Here is a 23,165-nt window from a genome sequence, read left to right as displayed (position 1 = left end):
AAAACAAAAACAAAAACTAAACACAATGGATATAGTCAGTGAGGAAGTCAACGAAAATATGACCAAGTCGAAAGAACTAGAAGTGGAGGCAAATCCAGAGCCAGAGATTGAGCCTGATCCTGATGCGGTTGCCACTCAAGCGACAGAGGAGGAAACCACTTTGCAACAATTAAAGGCCAAAAAGAACAAATCAAATCTATTTCTAATCAAATCGTATAGTTTTATTGAAAGAGCCAATAACAATAATAATAATAATAGCAATAATAGCAATACAGATGATAATGGCAATGGTCGGGCAGGATCTAAGGTGTCCAGTGTTAGTGTACCATCAGCGGATCTGTTGCAATCGCCCGATTTGCAACCATTCGATAATATCGAGTCCATATTTTTGGCTCAGGCAACAGATAAAGATGACAAAGACAAAGACAAAGGCTGGTCCAAAAAGAGGGCAGGGCGTCTGAAGAAGCCCAAGAAAGAGAAGCCACCAAAGCAGCCAAAGATCAAGTCGAAAACCAATGCCAAAGACAAGGCAAAGGGCGATTTAGCTGAGCCCGAAGAGAAGCTTCTGCGGCGCAAGCAGCCTGTGTTTTTGCCCCTCCCCATGCCTCTAACATCCACCAGCCGTCTACATGAGTACGAGGAAATACTTGAGACAACAGCCACAAATGGCCATGGCTCGTTGCCGCGTCCTCAATCTCTGCCAGCCAAGGTGCACTTTGAGAATGCTGCAGCCACAATAACAACGACCACAACAACAACGGCGATATCCAAGGAAACGGGGACAGTGAAACGTTCCAGTGCCAACATCAAGAGGGAGTCCTTCCTGCGTCAGAGCCTGCAGTCCATACGACGTAGTTTCGGCTCAAACAAACATTCCCCCAAATTGGCCATGGCTCTGGAATCACCAGAATCCCCAACAGCTGAAGCTGTCATCTGTTCCAGATCAAGTTCCTCGTCGGCAGCCTCCACTTCATCGGCCGTCTCTTGTTCCTCATCGAGCGCCTCATCGTGGTCGTCTACATCGGCTGCCATTAACATTTTGTCCAAAGCTCCAGGGCATAATCGTCGTCTGGATGAGATTATGCCCACTCCGGTGGTTCTATTGCTGAACGATGATTTGATGTTGCAACTGCAATTGGATGAAATCGATGGCGATGGCGGCGACACATTGAAAAGGTAAGTGTCAGTCAGTCAAACAGTCAAACAGTCAGTTGGCTTCCACATGGTCTTAAGTCTTAGCCAAGTATTTGCCAACTTGGCCCATTTAATATCCAACTAATTGATTGCCAATGCCAGGTTTTTGTTGCTAGTCACGTGGCTTGCCTCGAGCTGAATTTGCCATATCATCAATTTTCATTACGATTCTTATAAGCATGTATGTACGTTTGATTATGGCCAACTATGCTTTTAAGCCATGTTAAGTAAAGACATTACATAGAGTAATTTTGACATTTCTTTTTATGGCACGAAAAAGATTTAAGATAAAAATTGATATGCCATTTTGATGTTCGTTTGATTTCAAGATGGTTAGACCCCTTCTCACTCCATCATTTGACGCCTCTGTTGTTGTCATTTATGGCCTTTCTTTGTCTTTGTTTTGGCTATTGACTCTGGTTTCCATGTGTGATATAATCGATTGGCATTACGCCCAAAGCAGCTGCAGAATTTCAGCTTTGAAATTTGATTTGCTACCTATAAATCGACAATATCAGAGAGAGAGTCGAAATATATGGATTAACTAAAATCGTTTCATTATCAAGATCAAAAAGCTATATACTTGGGTACTGCATAGAGCAAGAGATAACATTTCAAATGATATCCAATTGCCTTGTCTTAGGTCAGTTCTTCAATTATGTGCAATCATTGCAAAGTGCATAGAGGCAAAGTACCAAGTACAAGCAGATAAAGTAAGAGATTAAGAGGGCTTATTTATAGATTAAGATAAGGATTTATATGTGGAGAGATGAAGCTGTGATTAGGAATGCCTAGAGCTAAAGTTGAGATAGGCATAACCCATTGTGATGGCGTGTCATACATCCCCCTTCCCCCATTGCAGCCTCCATAGCACATTTTTTCAACTGCTGTTGCATTAATGCAATCAGTGCAATTGCCTTGCATTGTTGGGGTAGGGGAGGGGCCACCGTTATTCCATAGACTCTGTGTACGATGCTCTGTATCAACGGGGGAATCTCTGCCTCATATTTGTTGTGTGTGTTGTGAAATATTTTGAGTGCATTCGCTTTGATTGAGTCGCAACGGCGCGAAAACCAACCGCCAACCACCCAACCACCCAACCACCCACCCACCTACCCACCATCTCTCATCTACAGTTTGACTCTGCTACAATTTGTACTCTTCATCTTCTCTTTTCTTTGCTTTAAGCATTATTATTTTGCTCTCAGCGATAACTCAAATGGGTCAAATGTTTATTATAGGTTCTAGATTTGATTGCAATTGCAATTTGTTGACACCTTGAAGACATATCTATATATCTTCAACCAAAAGTTATTATTTTATTAACAAAATGCTAGCCTACTTTTTGGCGTTATAAACAACTAAAATTTTCTACTGAATTCTTGTAATTACAATTCAATTTCTGATCTTTTGAAGAATCTAACAAGTGCTTGGGATTCGATTCGATTGTGCCAGGTTTTTCCGGTTCTTCTACAATGAATGAAACTAACTGAGAGATACAGAGAGAGAGTATGTTTGTGTGAGAATGAGATGAAGTTAATTTACAACAAAAGTTGTCATACTAAATCTTATTCAGATTAAAAATACACCAACAAATTCATATTTCAATCAAATATATACATGATGTTTACGTGCTTGATAATACGATTACGCTGAAGCCAAACGAGCCGCGAATGTGCAAACACACTTCATATTCAATTGATTCAATATATATCCCTCTCTCTCACTCTAGCCCTCTCTCTCTATCTCTTAACCTATGTGAATAGTTATCAGTTTCGATGTGTAGATACTTTGACTCGGTTCCCCGGCTTGAGTCTCAGCTGATGATGATGACGATGACGACGATCATGATGATGATGATGATGATGATGATGTCGTTGAGGCTTCTGCCTCGGCCTGGTCTTGTCATTCGAATGGATTTCTATAATTTAACCTATGTACGAACAACCGAGTGGACTAGCTTCAATTCTCGTTGAACGTGTGCATATATTTCAGTCGGTTTCTACCGATCTGCCGGGTTACTTCTTACTTAGAAATTGTGAAACATACAGATGTACGGGAGATATATATGTACACATATAAGTATATATAATTCGTTTTTTGTTTTGGTTTTTATTTACTTTCTGCTGTTCAGTTTTCGTCTATACATTGTTGAAGTGAGTAACACGTTTTGGTTTATAATATACAATTTGTATAGTGCTTAAAATTTCATCGACATTCCAAGAAAATGTGTGCAAATATTATAATATAATTTCTTCTAATTGAAATAGAATTAAAACTTATTTAAATTCCAAATTGTAATATTCAATTTTACCAAGTGAATGATTTTATATCAGAAAATCAAAATAAATCAGAAAAACTTTAGTCATTCTTTAGATAAATGAAAATTTAAGTAATCAATATCAACTGAATTTTATGAATTACATTTTCAGATTCCTATGGTTAAAGATTTCTGTTAATTTTTCAGCAATTTGAGAATAGAATTTATTGATTTTTTAAGATTTTTGTCACCTTTTTCTCCGACTATCACAATTCGAAATTCACTCTTAAAAATAATAAGAATGATATTTCAAATATAAAAATGAAATAACCAAATGGTGTGTATTTTCCAGTTTCTTCAGTTACCTAGACAAAACGAAGTGACTATGTAAAACTTATAAGATAAGAATTTTATATCTAAATTGAGACTAAACAAAGGGAAAATGAAGTAAGTAAGTCGTCTCGCCGACTTAGGTATACCATACACCAGTAAAATAAATATTTCAAATTGATTAAACAAATGCATTTTCACATGCTTCTTACAAGCATATCTTAGTATCTCGCTCACTCAATCAAACGAGCACCCTGGCGCCCCCACCAGCCAACGGCCAACTCCGGCCTTATGGAAAAACGTTTATATGCATAACTCGACTGTTTTCTGTCCGATTTTGATCAAATTTGGTATTTTGCTGGATATTAGTATCAAATTTATGTGTGCCTTTAATTGCACAAAGTAGAAAATTACGGGAGATAATCGAATTTTTTCAAATTGCGGGGGCGGAAAGAGGCATGGCAAAATCTTTACACATACATAATGTGTGCATTTACTAAGCGAATATACATACCAAACTTTGTGTCTCTAGCTGGAATAGCATACTACACGAGTCTACATACCAAATTTGGTGGCTCTAGCTCTTACAGTCTCCGAGATCTAGGTGTTCATACGGACAGACGGACAGGCGGACGGACGGACAGACGGACAGGCGGACGGACGGACAGACGGACATGGCTAGATCGACTCGGTTGTTGATGCTGATCAAGAATATATATACTTTATGGGTTCGGAAAAGCTTCCTTCTGCCTGATACATACACTTTGGCGACTTTAATATACCATTTCACCATATGGGTGTATGGTATAAAAAGAACTAGAAGATTAATCCGACTACTTCAGATATATAATTATGTATGGGATTGGGTTCTTTTCATCATGTAGTTATATATCGTAAATTATATATAATTTTAGTAGTGGGAACTTTTAGTTTGATGTTACATCAAAATTCGCATAGTTAATACATAGACGAAAATACATTTCATTGCTATATCATCTAAATGGAAAATTTTTGTATAATATAATGAGTCATTAATTGCCTTTAGTATCCATTTTTGTTGTTGTAATTTTTTTGTTTTTTTGACTTTTATCGTAAAACTGAAAAAAACAAAAATTATTGTCACATAGCCATGACTTGTTCATTTTTTGTCGGTTTTTAACAATTTTTTTTGTTTTTTTCTGTTCATTATTCTAATTGCAGGTATGAATCATTATATTTTTTGGCTATGCTCGATTTAACCATAGAAAAAACCGTTAAATAATTTACGAATATAAGTGTATAAATATGTGTGTGTGTGTGTAGGTTTAGTTTTTAGATACGAAAGTTTCAAGTATCTCAAAGGTATCACACGATTCGAGCAAAAACCTGGAACATGTATCTAGCTAATAGCAAGGGCAATTATTATATTATATGTAGATACGAAATGTATTAATCTAGCAAACTGGTTCAACACACGCTCAGATCGCTCAGATCGGGTCTAGAGGCTTTAGGCACAAAAGAAGCAAGAAAATCGGCGTTAAGTGACGAACAAACAAAAAAAGCAAAATAAACTAAATTGCCTTTAATTATATTAACTATAATAACGCAATTAAAATGGAACACATCCCATACACACACACACACACACACAGAGTAATGTGTGGTGCAAATATTTGTTTAAACAGTTAACAGACTCTTATTTTTTTAAACTAATGGAAATGTCATCTCATATGTATGTAGCTCTGTATTGTCAGATGGAAAAACATTTATGAGATTCTTTCTTCTATTTGATTTTGTTTATTTTGTGGGAAGAAATTTGTAAGCCAAATGAGTTTCATTTGAAACGTTCGCTAAAAGCCAAACAAATTGTTTACCATCCACACCGTGTAATATATGCACACAATCTGTATACTTGATGTATATATAAATACATACATATATGCCAATATTATCATAAATGTTGTAGTTGTAGTTCAGGTCAGAAGGCCGTTCAATAATTTACGATTGTGAACTTCAAAGCTGACGTAGACAACTAATGAAAAGCGTTTCAATCTACATACAAACATACATACATCAGAATGGTAAATGATGTAAAGACGACTATGGGATATCCTGTAATTTGGGCATGGTTTTAAGTGTATTGAAATGTCTTCTTTTTGGTTAAGTTTATTCTTATCATACACGAGTGCAAAGGGGAAGTCTAGAGGATCTGAACACCCCCCAGAACATCGATATTTCATATCATATTTTAGTGAATTTTCAAAGTGTTCGTTCAGTTTTCTTTAATTCATAAACTGACAAAATTGTCAGAAGAAAACTAAGTCAAAAATCTTTTATATTTGTTAAGAAAAAAATACTTTCTAAATCCGTTCATGGTTCTTATATATATATATAGAATGATTCCCAATAATAGTTTTCATATTTGAAATATTCTGGAAAATATAGTTAAGTATTAAAAGTTGCCTTTATAGCCAATGAGAACTCAAAATTTAAAACAAAAGTCGTAACACTAGTGCGTCTCTAGTTTTTTTTAGCCATGTTATCTTATCTAAACAAAAACACAATTTCATGTACAAGTTTATCTTACACAATCGAATAATTTGAGTTATTGAAGCACCCTAATGCAAATATTTGTAGATATGTATGTACATACATTAAACCAATTTGTTTTCTCTTGACTTTTGTATTTGAGTTTTGCATTCGAGAAATTGCAAAAGACATTTCATTTGCATAGTTACATATGTATATGTATACGAAAAGTAAATATGGCAAGGGAGGAGGTACACACATACATACATACATATATACATATATATATTTGGCTATCTAAAATCGTTTTCAGGCAAACAAACAGCCAATTTGAAACGAAAATTTCTTAGAATTACTTTCAGTTTTTGTTTTGTTTTTTTGCCATACTCTTTCTATAGATTTCATTATATATTCGCATAAGGCAAAACTAATGGCAAGTGACATAATGTGGCGACAATAAATAAATGTATATATATATTTAAGCATTTTTATTAATTAAAAACTTGACATTGTATTTAAATGCTTTTTAGTTGGGGAATATGAGTGTATCTTATAGTCTGATAGCTGATATTTATCTCGCTATCTGATGTTTATTTTTTTATATCAGCTGCTTTTGCATTAACTGTGTACGAGGGTAGTACAAAAAGTATTACAGCATAAATATTCGCCTTGTTTAATTTATCAAACACCCCTCGTTTGGTGTGTGTGTGTGTGTCATAAACACCTACACATACATTTTTGCCCTATCAACTAAATAATTCTGTCCATGTCCCGTTCGTCGTCATTATTAATAAACAAATTTAGTTGCTAATAGTAGTTCATGCAATTTGCATTTTCCCCTTTCTTTGCTTTTCTCTTCTTGTGTCTTTCTTTTTGTGTGTTGACGTCAAGCTGAAAATTGTTTTCGTTACAAAATGTCTTAATCGACATTTTCGAGAAATTTCACATTTTATACATACATTTTCAACGAAAATAAATTCATGAAAAATTTATTTCAACCATGTGTAATCAATTTTGACAATGCCTTCAAGAATTTCCAAACAGTTTAGCCTTAGACAATATCATATCACTAAAGTGAAATGATAAATTGGAAAGGAATCAGAGTCCTTTAAGACCAATTAACTTCGTGGAATCAAAGTCTAATTATATACGAGTCGAATGGGGAAGGAGAGAGGTGGAAGTCGATTCAATTGCTTTAATCTTTGGAACAAAAACTTGGTAGCACAGTGTCATGAACTTACAGAGGGAAGTTAGTGCGAATTGAAGTGAAGGGATATTGCATACATATTTGAGTCATTTCGTAGGCATTTCCTTGTATTGCGTGTCGACACACGCCCACACACACACACACACGCACACACATCGAGTGTGGCAATGTTCAAGGGTTGGTTTTTTATTCCAGTGAAGTCAAAAGTTGAAAATGTTCAAGTGGCATGTGGTGGAGAGGGGGGAGGTAGGGAGGATAGCGATAGGGAACGTACGACGTTAATTTAGTAATTTGATTTACTTCTCGAGGAACTGTAAAATAATTAAGTTAGATTTAACAGGAAGTACACACAACACAGTTGAAACACATGAAATTCTAATTCTGATATAGCAGATTGAGATTCGGTTCGGATGAAATACTTCTAACCGATCGATGAAATAAAAGAGCTCCAAGAGGTCGATTCTATTGCTCAGCAGATGGAGCCGGAGCTGGTGGTTGTCGTCTACGTGGTGGATCCGTTGCTTCGTATATGAACACAGTGCCCGATGTACCCGATGACATAATGGGTTTCTTCTCCATCGACTTGCCCATCTGCATGAGCAGCTCATCGATGCGTTCCGTTTTCAATTTGATGATGTTCTCCATGTGGGCCAATCGCTGCTGATAGGCATCAATGATCACATCCTTGGCCTGGCCATCGCGCGCCATTTTCTCGTACAGGGAATACAATATCATTTTCTGGGGCACCTGCACAATGCCATCGCCCACCTGTTTGCTGATGATCACAGTTTTCACCTCATCGTTCTCCTCCCAGGTTTGCTCGCGGCGCATATTGGCATTCCGCTCCACGGCCAAACGTTGACGCTTCTCCAAACGTATGATCTCATGCATGAGGACCTCAGCCGCCCCGGGCACTCCATTGGCCAGCATTTCCATTAGCTCGCGGCTCAAAGTCAAATTGAACTTGGCCAGCACCTTGAAATTGAACGTCTCCCAATTGATTATCTTCAGATGGACACTGTTCTTCTTGGGGTAATTATAGAGATCGACTATGCGGGGATAGGCCCGTTTTAGGAGCTCGGCCAGTGGCATCACATCCGAGAAATCGCGACGCAATTTCTGTATATTGATATTGTTCTCCTTGAGCCACTTGTGGACCTCTTCCACCTCCTCGACAGTTAGATTCTTATGACTTATGGTATGCATAGTTTTCGGTATATATTCGTCTGTTTGGGATTGGCGGTTTCTCGATTCGGGCGAATTCTCAGCTCTCAAATCGAGAAACAGTCGAATTATTGTAGAAAATGTACGAGATTTTGTTGTTGTTTTTTTGTTTTTTATGTATGTGTATTTTGAGCATTAAGCAAAAATTGGAAATGGCTTACTAAGTTCTAAGAAAACTACATATATATGTACATGTATGTATACTAATATTAATATTAATCCCAAAAGCCAAAGCTTACTATAGTTAAGCAAACGTTTTCATATTCATTCAAAGGGCTCTACGATAGAGTTTTTAGTATCTTTACACTAGAGAGCTGCATGAATGATAGAAAAATCAATTCGAGTTAACAACATTCAAAACCAAATAAATGAATTGAATGACTTTGAAAATCGACTTCAACTAAATGAGTGTGCGACGTAAAAATCAGTCGCACAACATTCAAACGAAACAAAACGAATTGAATGAGTTAGAAAGTGAGTCAATGAGTTGCTATGATTCGAATGCATTCGAATTCCAATTCTGATTTTAGTATTTAGCATTTATTTGTATTGTATATTTTTTAACTATATGTGATTACTATACAACGAAACTAGTGTGGTCAGTGGCTCAGAGGGGACCTACTCAGACTACAATACTGTTGTTATCGGGTTCAAACCCCCTACAGAGATAGAGAAGAATTTTTTTTCCAAATAGTGAAGTATATTAAAAAGTAGATCCATTGTGTATATGATGGATTAAAGAATATAATTTTTTTTTTATAATATATTAGAAAGCCTTATTTATGTTTTCACGGTTCGTGGCAACTAGGAATCTAATTTAGAAAAAATAGATTTTACAAAATTTGTCCCAAATTGTCAAATCCAAAACTGGGTACTAAAGTTTTTGGTGTATAGGATATTTTAATTTTAATAGCCCCCATTTCGCTATTATTTTCCCTACATTTTTGATAAAATAATTAGTTTTTGTTGCTTTTAAACATCCCAATAAAAATGAGTCAATTCGAATAATTCTAATGATTCGAGTGCCTTAGTACAATTCGATGTTTTGACACTCAATTTAAAGCCTTTCATTAAACAGAGTTACGTATTTTTAAAGATATGACAAGTACAAACTCACACTCATTCATTTCATTGTGTAGTTGTCACTCATTTATTTGAATTCAATTCGAATGGATTCATTTGACTTTGACTTTGCTTCCATTCATGCAGCTCTCTACTTTACACCACAATGAAACCAGAAACCAGAAAACAGATATGTATGGAATCTGATGAATACTCGATCCAAAACAGGATGAAATATATAGGCAGATTGACCAAAAATTGATGTTTTGGAAAGTTTTTTCAATTCTTCTCTTAAAATTCTGCATGAGATTGATGCTTAGCAATTCCCTCACGTAGCCTTCTTTTTCTCAAGTATTTTTTGTGGCCAATCGACTTGATTTAGCATTGCATTCCCACATTTTTCTTAAAGAATTTCAAACATGTCTTTCAAGATAAAACTTTAGATGTCTTTTTAGTTAGTACTCAAGTCTATTTTTATTGGAAAATGAAATATTCGTTAGCGTCAGATGATTCTATTGGGTTGAAACTCTTATATCTGGTTGATGCACTCAGTCAGATATAGTACTTAAAAATTTTATTGGGATTGCTAATACACCATTTTGTGAGAGAAGAGGAAATTGGGGTCAATAGCAATCGCTTTCGATTCGGATCGAGGTTAACGATGATGATGTAAGTGTGATCGATGATGAGTTGATTGGTGCCTGCTTAGCCTGTGGCGTGTTGGGGCAAGGTACTTTGCTCCTCCTGGACTGGATCTGTAGTATATTGACCCGTTGCTGCAGCTCTTCTATGCGTTCCGCCTTCAGTTGCAGCATGCTCTCCAGATGGGCGTTCCTCTGCAGGTAGCGGGCAATCTTAATGCTTTTTTGTTGCAAGTTGTCGGCGGCCTGCTCATAGACAGAATATAGAACCATTTTTTGGGGTAGTTCACAAACAAGATCACCTATCTGTTTCCGCACGTTCACCATGACGATGTCCTTGTCCTCGACCATGGACTTCTTGCGTGCAAGCGTCGATGTGGCTCGCTGCTTTCCCATTCCCCCAGTAGTAGCAGCAGCAGCGGCAGCCTTTCGGAGCTTCACATTAGATGGACCACTCTCGACACTCGCACTTCCAGTGGGAGAGCCTCCTGCCTGTAGAATAGAAGCAGTTGGCGACGAGCCCTTTGAAGCAGCCTCCGCCAGCCCACTGGCATGACTCTGCATGTCCTGAATCTTGTTCCCGTCATCCCAATTCTTGTAGTCCTCATCGTCGTCGTATTCATCATAAGTTTGGGTAGAGTCCGAATCTTGTTCCGCTTGCCGCCGTCGATGATACTGATTGGCTTGATGGGCAATCATGATGTTATGCAGCAGTAAATCGATGGCACCGGGCACACAGCGGGCCACACGATCCATCTCTTCCCGGGTCACTCGCAGTCCCAGCTTGACTAGTACCCGCTTGCTAAACAGATCCCAGTTGGAGAGTTTGCTCTGTACACTATTCCTTGGCGGGTAGAAGTTGACATCGACCAGTTCGGGATAATAGCGGGAGAGTAGTCGGGCCAGGGGCACGACATCGGTGAAGGATCGTCGCAATTTGGCTGGATTAATGTTATTCTCCTGTAGCCATTGATTCAGTTCATATTGCTCTACAGAGGTGAGCGATGTCTTCTTTGGTAGTTTCGGCATATCTTCTTCTCTTGAGGGGGGAGGGGAGGGGGTTAAGGGTAACTAATTGTCAAAACAAGGTTAATAGCCAAAAAAAAAAAGAAAAAACTGTTATTACAAAAATTACTTTATCTAATTTAATATAAATTTATTTTATTTTTTTTTTTGGGTTTTATAAAAAGGTTTGGATAAGATTTTGTAACTAATGAATTTCACATGCTTTGAAAGTATCTGCTGAGTTTGAACGGAACAAATAGTTTATGAAGTGAAAACAAAAGATGATATGATGCCAAAAAAAAAAAAAAACAAAGATCAAAATCTGTATAGAAATATGGAATGAGTGAGTTTTCAAAGGGTTTTTAAATGGATTGAAAAAGGTTAACAAGAAGTCAAAGAACAAAAGGAGGAGATTTCCTCAAGAATCCCTCCCCTCCCCCAAGCAATACAATAACAGAGACACCTCAAGTAAATTTTGCCATACCAAAAATTTTTAATCAAGTATATTGTATATACATTTGCCTTTCAATCACTATTGGCATTTTGACAACGGGCAATCATTACGCTGAACAGCAACAAATCTACGGAGCCGGGCACACAGCGGGCCACACGACCCATCTCATCCCGTGTCAGACGTACTCCCACCTTGTTCAGAACGCGCTCCTTGAAGAGCTTCCAATTGGCCAGCTTGCTCTGCACACTGTTCCTGGGCGGATAGTAGTTCACATCGATCAGCTCGGGATAGTAGCGGGACAGAAGGCGCGCCAGGGGCATCACATCGGTGAAGGTGCGACGTATTGTGGTCGGATTGATGTTGTGCTCCTGCAGCCATTGATTCAGCTCGTATTGCTCCAATGAAGTTAGCGATGTCTTTTTCGTTGCCTTTGGCATGATTGATACAACTTGATTACCAAAAAAAAACAAAAAAAAAAAAGAAAACCAAAAATTTTTGTTGGCAAAATTCTTCTTATTATGATTTTGAATTTCGACTTTTTTTAGTTTTTTTTTTTTTACATATTTAAAGATAAATTTTCAACGAAATGCTTTGAAACGATTCGAAAAGTAAGCTAGATGATAAACTAGATTATGAAAATGTCATCCGATTACTATAAAAAATAGTAAAAAATGATAAATAAGGTAAATATTTCTAAGGAATTACAGAATTATAGTTTTCGCTTTTTTCGGAATTCTTGTGACTCAATTTTAGTTCGAACTATATTTGATGAATAATCTTATCATTCCAAATTTGTATATTACTAATAATAGAAAATCATGAAATTTAATCGTTTATAATTTAGTATTATTAATTATTGATTGCATTAGACAACTTTTCCAGTTATTTTTAGCTCAAATTTGTATATGAAAAGAGGAAATATCCAATTAAATAACATTTTAGCATTAGAAAAATAAATCATCAAGTTTTTTCTGGGAAAAGAAAGTCAATAAAAATAAAGCATGACAAACTAAATTCGAATTAAGAATTGTAAGAAAAATACTTTTCTATATTATGCTTAAAATAGTTCATTTATTGTTTTCATATATATATAAACATATATATTCAAACGCATGATCTTGACATACTATTATAAATAACAAAAACATTTTCATATTTATTCCAATGGCTGGATAAGTGTTTAATTGAAAGTTTGCAATGTTTAATTAATTTGCCGACTGGACTGAACGCAGCATTTGTGTATAAGGGGGGTGGGTGGGTGTCGATTGTGTGGCAGCAATAATAAATAAAAAGGCATGCGGCAAAGCCAATAGACTAATTATGTCGCATGGAAACACATGAAAAAGGCTTCAATTCTTCTTTACGCTCTCACAAGGTCTGTTTAATTAAAGTGGATATTTGATGCTTTGTGTGTGTGTGTGTTTATTTGGTTGTGCCACACACCCACACCCACACACACACACACACATATCAATAGCCCTTTCCACTCATCCAGCAACATATTTGTTTCATATTTCAAACGACAGCCTAAAAGTAGGCCACACTTTTTTTCAAATTCCTATTCCACATTACTCATACGCCGCATGGACTTGCGTCTATTCTCTATGTGATTGCAGATCAACAAGCAGTGTTAGCGCCATTGCCACAGGCAATGCTGGCCTCGAAGAGCTTTCGTCGAGCGTTAACGGTCTGGCATCAACGCATAATGGAGCAGCAACTGCATCTGAAATTGCCCCACTAAACGAGAAACAGCAACAGAATCAGAAGCAACGCCAACAGCAATACAGTCAACAACATAGCCTACAAGAAACAACAGCTCCTCCAACAAAGAAAGACAAAGGCGACAGGTGAGTGGGCATTATTTTCCTTTTCTATTCTTTGTAAATGGTGGAAGTTAAAAGTTGATCCTCGATTTTCGACTACTACTGGCATTCATAATGCTAAACAATAGCAGTTCGATTGAGCCCGGAACACTGCGTGCCACACGATCCATCTCATCCCGCGTCATATGAACTCCCAATTTGCTTAGCACTCGCTTATTGAATTGCTCCCAGTTGTCCAGTTTGCTGCGCACACTATTACGGGCCGGATAGAAGTTAACATCCACCAGTCCGGGAAAGTAGCGTGAGAGTAGACGTGCCAGGGGCAGAACATCGGTAAAAGTGCGCCGCAATTTGGCCGGGTTAACATCATTTTGCATTAGCCACTGACTAAGCTCATATTCCTCGATAGTAGACAGCGAAGATTTCTCGCATGTTTTCGCCCTTAGAGTTGACATGATCACCATCAGTGCGGAGAGGGGGGAGAGAACGTTAAAATTTATAAAGCTAAAGATGCCGAAACTTTTACCAAAACATTTACTTAAAAAAAAACACTACAATTTAATGAACTAAAAAAACGTTATGTTTTCCTCTCCTTTATATAACCTAAAGGTTAAAAATTTTAATGTAGAAAATTTTGGTTGTTTTTTTTTTTGTGGTTTTTCTATTGTTTTGGTTAAGAATCGGTTTTATCCCTAGAAAATACAAAAACAAACTGAGTTCAAAGTGTTTGAAATGTTGAGACAAATGGAGAAATGGCCTACTTATGTGTCTATAATTGACAAGATCAATCAGCTTATCGGAAATCCAATATAGTCCTTCAAGTTCCAGATGGTCAGCTGCGATTGATTGAGAGATTAGCCAGACACTTTCATGGCTTGGAGCGAGGTGGTGCGAGGTATTTGACGCTTTTAGCGATATGAATGCTTTGCCTTTCATATATATTCGCCAACTTTGTTGACCAATATTGATAAAGATGTTTCGCGGAAAATCGACACAAGATTGTTGTTGTTATTGTTGTTGTAATTGCGATAGGCTGCGCAGGTGTTCAAGCTGACCTTCTTTGAAATGTATTCGTGAGCATTTATCTTGCCTCTAGCCTAGATATCGTCGTTGCCATATTCTTGTATGCCTTTCATTTTTCTTTCTTCTGTCATTAGAAAATTGCTACCACCTGTCCAATTTGAAGTGATTCCCATCAGTCGATTTGCCGTCATCCATCTCAATCTGCGGCACGTGCCGATGACACTTTACCCCACCACCACCAGCACCACCAACATGTTGTCTATTAGGAGAATCATAGCCTGTTATTGTATTTATGTACCCCGCAGACAGTGTTATCAGTCGCCATGATTCATAGCCAAAGAGAGTGTGCGTAGGGGATGTGGAAGGCGTGTGTCTATACTCTTTCACTCATACTCGAAACTATGGTTGACTCACAGGTGTTGTGCAGTCAACAGGTGTCCGTTTTGGCAAACAGAAACAGTAATGTTTCTAATCTATGGCCCAAACAATTGTTAAACAATTTGATGATGACTTCATGAATCATATATACAAATGAAACAAATACACAAAGACAAAAACTTTAGTCCAGGAGTAGCTAAAGTCACAATCAACCCGTGATCCCTTGTGTTTTATCGCTATCAATTGTGTGGGGCTAATCTTTGTCACAGGATTGTTTTATGACTAAGTTAGTTAGATTGTTCCAAGGAAAACTTGTGACTTTAATGGCTTAATGACTTGGCAATACTCTATCTAATTTATCGATGCCAAAAAACGAACTGAATAGATGCGTCTGAAAAGTTAAAGTTCTTTGTTTATGATCTTTGTTTCTCTTTCTCTTCTTATCAATTTCCTTCTTGTGAATTTAACAACCTAACGACTCTGGAATACTCTAACTAATCAACCTCAGAGTCAACTAGCATTATATATGCAGATACAGTGATAAAGAAGAAACTATCAGATGCATCTGAAAATTCACACATTTCTTTCTTTGTTTATCATTATTCTCTCTCTCTCTCTATTTATCACTTTCCTTTCTTTATTTCTTCTTCCCTGTTGTCAACAATTTCCGCTTTGTGATTGACATCTTTTTGCAATTTAGAAATATTGTATTGCTTATTTCATTATCATGTAGAGAAAAATGACAAACAGCCCAATGGGAAAAAAGAGATCTATATTGAGTTCAAACAACAAATCACAGCAGGAATAATTAGACAATTTAAACAACTTTTCAACTGATTTCACTGCCAAGTTGGACTAAAAAAGTTAAGCAAATAAATTATAAATGAAATATCTGAGGACATTTCTTTCGACACCTCTTGTTTCTAATAGTTGTCCATTAAAGACTGGCAAAATACCATATTTGATTAAAATTTCAGAAGTTTTTAGTAACTAAAAACCTATTAAAAATATAAAATTGAGTTAAATAGAGTTTAAGTTCAGTTAAAATTGAGTTAAAGTTATTTATTTAAGTTTATAAGTATTGTTGTAATTAGTTGGCATTAAAAAGTTGAAAAATACAATATTTGATTAAATTTCAAGACATTTTTTATTATTCACACCTTTTAGATGTGGAAATAAAGTCTTAAAAACAAAAATATAATTGAGAGAATTGAGTCCTTTTTAGTCAAGGAGCTTTAGCAGATAAATTATACATATATGAAATAACTTCTGAAGTTTCTTTCTAAAAGACATGTTTCTTTAATGTTTCTAAATATATATTCTTTATTTTAGTTGGCATTAAATTAATTGAAAAATACAATAATTAATTAAAATTTTAAAAATTTTTCGTTAATTTAAACTATTAACAAAAATTGTTAGCAAAATTCAGATATAAAGCCTTATAAACAAAAGGTTTTGACAAAAATTATAACCTTTTCGCCCATAAAGTTTTAGAATTGGAAAAGGTTTTCAAACCTCACCACGATTCAAGTTGGTTTAATTATCATAAATGACTTTGAAATTAGAAAGGGTATTCAAACTTTGTCACGATTCTAGTTAGTTCAGTTATCTGGTATTCTTTTACTTATAGTGATTATATATATTGACTTAACTCTCTGAATTCTATGTGCTTGGATCATTTGTCTTTACTCTGATATGATAATCGAATAGTTTGAGGTCTTTGAAATGTTTGAATGAAGATAAATGTTTAGCTAATGCCACTGATAACAAATCTAGTTTGGTTCTAAAACCATATCTTAGCCACCTACACACACACACACACACACACACACACACACACACACACACACACATACACATACACATACATACATACATACAAACGAATGTGGATAGATATGCAAGTTTGTATACGAACTGTTGTTTGGTTATTGCCGCTCATCGGCAGCAGCAGCAGCAGCAGCAACGTCAACATCGACGACGACGTCGACGCTCTGCTCTGCTCTTGTTTCTCTGCCCGTGTCAACGCAGGTGATCCAAAAAGCACAAACTCAACACACGTTGACGGCGACGCCAATCGAACAGTAAACGCGGGACGCTGGCTCAGTAACGACCACAAAAAAAAAAAGAAGCACAAATATAGAACAATAAAAACAAAAGAAAGTGAAGAGAAATAACGAATTACCGTTAGACAGGCGGCAAAATCCAAATTGTTGTTGTGCTGTGTGTGTCAATGTAGCAGCTCCGCGAGAGTTGCTTTTACCGTTATAGGAACTTGAAAAAAATAAAAACCTTGAAGAAGGGGAGGGGGGGCACAATGCATATCTCCGATAGCCCTAAGACAAATGAAAAACGCAATTCCGGACGTAATGCCAATAATCGGCTGAGCGTATATTTCGAGCAGGATCTCATCGATGGGAATGAGTCGCTGGAGCAAGCGACCACAGAGGATGACTCCTTCAATGCCAGTCTGGAGCACTTGGATGACAATAACAATGACAGTCAGGAACTAGCGCCCGTTGTGGTTGATGATGACAATGATGCGGAGGTTGTGCATCGCCGGAAAAACTCCCACTCCCGCCCACACACGCGAAACAGTTCCCGTTCGCGTGAGCGGAATTTCGTGATCATGGCCAGCGGTGCGGTGGTCGGTGGTGCACGAACTGTGGCCAGGAAATTTAAACGAATCTCATTAATTGAATCTGGCAAAGGTCCAGGCGATCGAACCGCACACTATCAGACTGGCGAAGGAACCGAAGAACGTTTGGAAGCAAGTGTCAAATTGAAGCACCATTATAATTCGACACCGTAAGTAATGGAATGGGATCCACTTAACCTCTCATCGCTCGTCGGTGCTATCAGAATTGGCTTCTTGGTAATACAAAAATTGAACGCACTGTTTAGGGTAGGCCACTAACCAACTAACCACCTGCCCAGCCCACCTGTCTGTTGACGCCCCATTAGATCAATAGCCAACTGATAACTTTGTTCCGTCAGCAGTTGACTTTGTCGTCGTTTTAGGTGGAAAAAGGGGAGCCTTTAAAATGGGGTACTTATATTCAAGTACCGCCTATGATTAGATTATTTAAATGTGTATACACTGACACGACCAGAAACGAAAGAAGAAGAGATGGGAGTAAACTGTATTGAACATTTCTCACAGTGTAAAGGGTTCTGCCCTACTACCTAGCCCACTGCCCTAGGCACACATTGCCGAACTCCACTCCACTCTCTCCATCTCTCTCCGGATACTTTGACGGTGGCTGTGCCTATTTTTTTTTTTTTTTTATTGACGGTCTGATTCACACCCAATTCTTGGTAATAGATAAAACCCTAACAATAGGTTATCTGGCTAATTGCTGCTGTACTCTGCAGATCACTTGACACACACACACCCACACACTTCCACCCACACCCACACACACAATGGAATTCAATAAATCTCATTGTAAGCCATTCAATAAATAAATCGAAGATCATGTCAAAAATAATGTTCAATTGATAAGAAAGACTGTGTTTGACACGTCGCGTTGAGTCACATTTGGCTACCCGAAAAAAGAAGAACAAAAATTCATTCGCCCCCGGTTTGGCTATATCTTTAAAAATTTAACAATTCTTAATGTTCGTTCAATTGTTTCATTATTTAATTGGAGCAGTTTCCCCTCCCCACCCCACCTGTTTGCCTATTGATATCATAAAATGATATGGCCTATACTGTACCTCAACCACCTGGCTGGGGCAATTCTAATAGCAATTCTCATGCTGATTAAATAAATATGTACCAGAAAAATATATAGGAATACTTTGTTCAACTTTGATCTTTATTATATTTATGAGGAAATCTAGATTTATTAGTTTTAGGCAATTACCAAAACCATTTCATTTGTATCTAAAATTCTCCAGAATTGAGTACAGGAACTAATCCAAGTTATTCGTATGCAAAATTCTGACAAATTGTGTTGGAATCAAAACATATATTTTGGGCCTATGATGTTTATTTTTTGACTTAATTGAAATCGTTTTGCTATCGTTCAACTAAAATGCTTTGTCAATGGTTCAAATAAAGTCCATAGGTTATCTTGGATTTACATTCATTTATTGCAGAATTGCGAATGCCGATGAATTTTTGTGTGGGAAACCTCAACTTTCATCATGACAGTTATAGAAAATTCTTTGGTTCTGTTATCAATCGGGGGAAATCTATTGCCATATAATCATGACCTACAGCGTGTTCATGAAAACATGATGAAATCCACGCATAATCATCGGCATAATCGACATTGATTGGGGTCGTGAGGCACAATTTCACCTTAAGTCTTGCAGTTAATATCAATTTCCCGTTTCCTGGCATTCATTGCAGATCCTTGAGGCACAGCTATTCCAGCTCACTTAGTCCCCTGAACCAATTGCAGACGAGTGGCAGTGTGCGCAGTTTGGGAAGCAGCCCCAGTCCTAGTCCCAGTCCGAGGAGTAGTCACAGTCAGAGCAGCGGTTCGGCAGCCGGAACCGGTTGCAATTACACCGGCAACACGGCCAAACAGCATGAGCAGCAATCGGCAGCGGCAGCGGCAGTGCCACCAGGCGTTGCACAGTCAACTTCTGCTGCCGCTGCCGCTGCCGCTGCCGCTGCTGCAGCTGCAGCAAGTGGCAATGTCTCGACAACTTCGAATGGGGCAACTGCCTCCAGTGAGAAGGACAAAGACAAGGATAAGGATAAAGATAAGGAGAAAGAGAAGAAACGGAAGGAAGTGTCCAGTTCGCGGGTTAAAAAGTTTCATCGACATTTCACACAGGTCTCCAAGGATGAAAAACTAATCAATTGTAAGTCCTTTGGGGAAATTTAGTCTTTAGTCATTTCTGATCTCATCCTTTCGCAGACTTCTCATGCGCTCTGGTCAGCGATATTTTGCTCCAGGGTCATCTCTATATAACTGATCAACACTTTGCCTTCTATTCGAATGTTTTCGGTTATGTGACTAAGGTAAGATTCCGATTTCGAAGCTTACACTAAATACTAAATAATTTCTGTTTCCAGGTTGTTATACCCACAACTTCAGTGACGAAAATTTCCAAGGAGAAAATGGCCAAAATTATACCAAATGCCGTGGGAGTGGCCACAATGGATGAGCGTCATGTTTTTGGCAGTTTTATCAGTCGGGAGTCGGCATTCCGTTTGATGTGCACTGTGTGCCCCCAGCTGGCTGCCGGTGCGGAGATTCTACCCAAACCGTTGCCTGTGGATAGCGAGATGCCTGAAGAATTCTTCAATGAAGACGATAGCAGCTGCTCCATCAGTGGCAATGAGAGTCCTCCTCAACTGGCGGCATTGGATAAGGGAACGGATAAATTGCAGCCAATTGTTGATCCACCATTACTAAGGCAGCGCATTGTGGGCAATGCCGAGCTAAAGCCACCAAGACATTCCGGTAAGATTCTGAGACAGTCAGAGTGAGTCAATCACTTGGAGATCTAACTCGATATACTATATGGTCCAATAGATATGCCGGGAAAGAACAGTCTGCACAACTGTCTGGATGTGAATGGACCTGGTTCGGTGTCAATACGTAGCTCTGCTCCACCTATTGTTCACTATGAAGAGCAGAAGCAACAACTGCACTCTAGCCGCTTGTCCTCCGCATCCACATCGACATCCAATTCCGCCAATGTCTCGGCCTCGTCCACCGGCCCACCGTCCAGCTCATCGTCCCCCATTACTGTGGTGGGTGTAGGTGGGCCGCCATCGCTGTCACCAGGCTCCGGTGGTGCAGCAGCATCTTCATCTCGATTCCTGGGTGGCAGGTTTGGAGGCCTTATACAGGCGGCACGTTCCCGTTTACCGTTGCCTTCGCTGACCGAACTGCATGTCCTCTATCTGGGCATCATGTTGTCCATCATGTTGGCCCTTTTCTCTGCATTTCTGCTCTATCGCATTCTAGATATCGAGGCAAAAACGAGTCTCTATCACACACCGATCGATTTCAATTGGGTAAGTCATTAGAAATATCATCTCAAGTATGTATGTATACTGACTGAAGATAACGATCTTACAGCACAACGCCGGCAATGACGAGGATATCTTTGCCGAGGCATTGCGTTGGCAAAAGGAACTACAAGCCAAGAGCACAGCAGAAGCTCAGCATATTCTGTCCAAAAATCTGGAACAAATAACTAAGGTGAGTCTCTCTCTCTCTCTCGATGTCCATGTCAATCCGTTTGGGGTTATTAAGAAGCAAACAATCAATCAATTCATTAAACGCTTTGCATAATCTTATCAAAAAATAAAATTCAACTGGCTTGGCTAATCTTTGTTTTGATTTGCTATATGCCGCATTGCGCCATAAATTGAAAAATATCTAAAAACCTCAATGAAAATGACATCGGCCATCGACATCGATATCGCCAAACGGCACCAATACCCAACTCCATATTTGTTCTATCAGACATGGGCGTAGACTAAAAAAAAACCATGTCAAAGGGGGGTAGGAAAATACTTTAAAGCTCTTGAAAGAAATTTTTATAGTGATTTAATGCAGATTGCTCAAATATTAATCAGCAATTCTCATTTCTGCATTAAAATTAAACTTCAAGGAAAAAAAAAACAGATTGGTAACCCCGATGAAAGCTTCTGATTTACGATTTAACGCTTGCTTAAGTGAGAAATGAATGGAGAGAGAAGAGAAGAGAGAATGGAGAAGAAGTGTATCCCCTTCGCTACGTCTATGCATCATTCCTATCTAATGGTTTTTTTTTTTTATAACTTTCTCATACTCATTAGGTACGTCGCAGTTTGGAAACACTCTCAATGCTGATCCATGATAGAAGATCTGGCTATGGAGAGGAACAGGCAGCGGGCCAGTCCCAGCAGGATCTGGATCTGGATCAGGTTGTAACCGCAAGCGGCCAATCCCATAGCGTTAATAGTGACTGATTTTAAATGGCGTTTTTTCTCTATATATATATATCTATATATATATATATACTATATACTATACTATATATTATATATACTCGTACCATATTTAAGTCATTTTAGTTCAATTTATGCAGCTTTATTCTTACAATTAGTTGAAAGTTTTAGTCAAAGCTATATATGTATATGTATATCTATGCATATATAGATTTATACAATCTTCCAAAACAAAAACAAAAATTGCAAGTTTCTCTGAACAGCTTAATGAATTTAAAGTCAAGAATAATCAAATACTACAATCGTTGATATCGATTATATACCTATATATATATACATAAATTATGCATATATTACTATATAATAGTTTTGTATGTTTTAAGTTTTAATGGTTTATGCTGCATTCTTAAACAAGTTTTTTTTTCTGAATATGAAAATGAGAAGTAAAACAAACGAAAATGGAAACAAGAATCCAATTTATAGTTTATTTTCGGCTACAAATTTTTGGTGACAGTCAAAAAATAATATTTTTTTGTAGATTTTAGTTTGTTTTGTGTTAAATAATCCTGTGATATGCATTTATTTAAGTTGTCATTTCCTTTCTATAACTAGTTAATGTAATAGTTTTTTTTTTGTTTTTTGTTTTTTTGCTTTTCTATTTGTTTGTGTGTCTTTAGATTAGATATACATATATATATACGTCTATGTATGTATATATGTATGTGGCTCAATACCAAATGCTAAGCTCTGATACTACCTATACTATATTTCTACTATATATATGTAATGGCAAACTATCTCTATGTGTATGCTCATTTAGTAAGTTTACTAAAGCACTAATAGAATTACATTTAGATATATACTACGAATTTGTTTAGTTTTTTTTTCTTTTTTTTCGCCCTATATAACCCATTTGTGTTAATTGAATATAAAATATGTAATTTTAGACTTACATTTAGAATTTATTCAAATGGTAAACTGTGTACGTTAATTAATATGCAAAGCAAAAACAAATCCCCCATGTAATAATGAATGTCTGCGAAAATTATGTAAGTCCAAAATTGAAATATATTAAATACATACTACATATACAAATATATGTAAATTTGAAAAGATTAATGGAACAAGTTTGATTTCTGATATAAAATC

General features: G+C 37.3%; 4 protein-coding genes across 5 annotated transcripts; 1 reads left to right on the top strand and 3 right to left on the bottom strand.

Annotated features, from left to right (window-relative positions):
* The first annotated feature begins 10 nt into the window (after positions 1–10).
* Positions 11–22,481, top strand: LOC6641343 (sterol 3-beta-glucosyltransferase). 2 transcript variants are annotated; one of them, XM_023175152.2, is made up of 8 exons: positions 11–1,176; positions 13,502–13,732; positions 19,470–19,930; positions 19,987–20,090; positions 20,145–20,535; positions 20,608–21,095; positions 21,160–21,282; positions 21,885–22,481. In XM_023175152.2, exons 1-8 carry the CDS (start codon positions 26–28, stop codon positions 22,035–22,037), a joined length of 3,102 nt encoding a protein of 1,033 aa, XP_023030920.1. In that variant the 5' UTR covers positions 11–25; the 3' UTR covers positions 22,038–22,481. The 2 variants fall into 2 exon arrangements, with proteins under 2 accessions (XP_023030920.1, XP_002064332.3); XM_002064296.4 differs by lacking the exons at positions 11–1,176; positions 13,502–13,732 and adding an exon at positions 17,180–17,917.
* Positions 7,778–8,902, bottom strand: LOC6641226 (sperm flagellar protein 1). The gene has a single exon (XM_002064300.3). It carries the CDS (start codon positions 8,703–8,705, stop codon positions 7,962–7,964), a length of 744 nt encoding a protein of 247 aa, XP_002064336.1. The 5' UTR covers positions 8,706–8,902; the 3' UTR covers positions 7,778–7,961.
* LOC111518472 (sperm flagellar protein 1-like) lies at positions 10,576–11,565 on the bottom strand. Its single transcript, XM_023175154.2, has 2 exons — positions 10,729–11,565; positions 10,576–10,672 (listed from the first exon to the last, which is right to left on the bottom strand). The coding sequence occupies exons 1-2, from the start codon at positions 11,453–11,455 to the stop codon at positions 10,641–10,643; spliced, it is 759 nt and encodes a 252-aa protein (XP_023030922.1). The 5' UTR covers positions 11,456–11,565; the 3' UTR covers positions 10,576–10,640.
* Positions 13,734–14,559, bottom strand: LOC124460512 (sperm flagellar protein 1-like). The gene is made up of 2 exons (XM_047011456.1): positions 14,470–14,559; positions 13,734–14,400 (listed from the first exon to the last, which is right to left on the bottom strand). The coding sequence occupies exon 2, from the start codon at positions 14,170–14,172 to the stop codon at positions 13,780–13,782; it is 393 nt and encodes a 130-aa protein (XP_046867412.1). The 5' UTR covers positions 14,173–14,400; positions 14,470–14,559; the 3' UTR covers positions 13,734–13,779.
* Positions 22,482–23,165: the final 684 nt, after the last annotated feature.

The sequence above is a fragment of the Drosophila willistoni genome (assembly GCF_018902025.1).
Source record: "Drosophila willistoni isolate 14030-0811.24 chromosome XL unlocalized genomic scaffold, UCI_dwil_1.1 Seg141, whole genome shotgun sequence".
NCBI lineage: Eukaryota > Metazoa > Arthropoda > Insecta > Diptera > Drosophilidae > Drosophila > Drosophila willistoni.
The sequence above is the reverse complement of the archived record's forward strand: the minus strand, read 5'-3'. Positions and strand labels throughout refer to the sequence as shown.

What these genes read in the sequence shown, in the direction of transcription:
- LOC124460512 (XM_047011456.1), bottom strand. Translation starts at nt 14,172, where the DNA reads ATGGTGATCATGTCAACTCTAAGGGCGAAAACATGCGAGAAATCTTCG.
- LOC6641226 (XM_002064300.3), bottom strand. Translation starts at nt 8,705, where the DNA reads ATGCATACCATAAGTCATAAGAATCTAACTGTCGAGGAGGTGGAAGAG.
- LOC111518472 (XM_023175154.2), bottom strand. Translation starts at nt 11,455, where the DNA reads ATGCCGAAACTACCAAAGAAGACATCGCTCACCTCTGTAGAGCAATAT. An exon ending in GAACGTGCGGAAACAGATAG is followed by an intron (nt 10,673 to 10,728) that starts GTGATCTTGTTT and finishes GTCTATGAGCAG; the next exon opens with GCCGCCGACAACTTGCAACA.
- LOC6641343 (XM_023175152.2), top strand. Translation starts at nt 26, where the DNA reads ATGGATATAGTCAGTGAGGAAGTCAACGAAAATATGACCAAGTCGAAA. An exon ending in AAGAAAGACAAAGGCGACAG is followed by an intron (nt 13,733 to 19,469) that starts GTGAGTGGGCAT and finishes CATTCATTGCAG; the next exon opens with ATCCTTGAGGCACAGCTATT. An exon ending in AAAGCCACCAAGACATTCCG is followed by an intron (nt 20,536 to 20,607) that starts GTAAGATTCTGA and finishes ATGGTCCAATAG; the next exon opens with ATATGCCGGGAAAGAACAGT.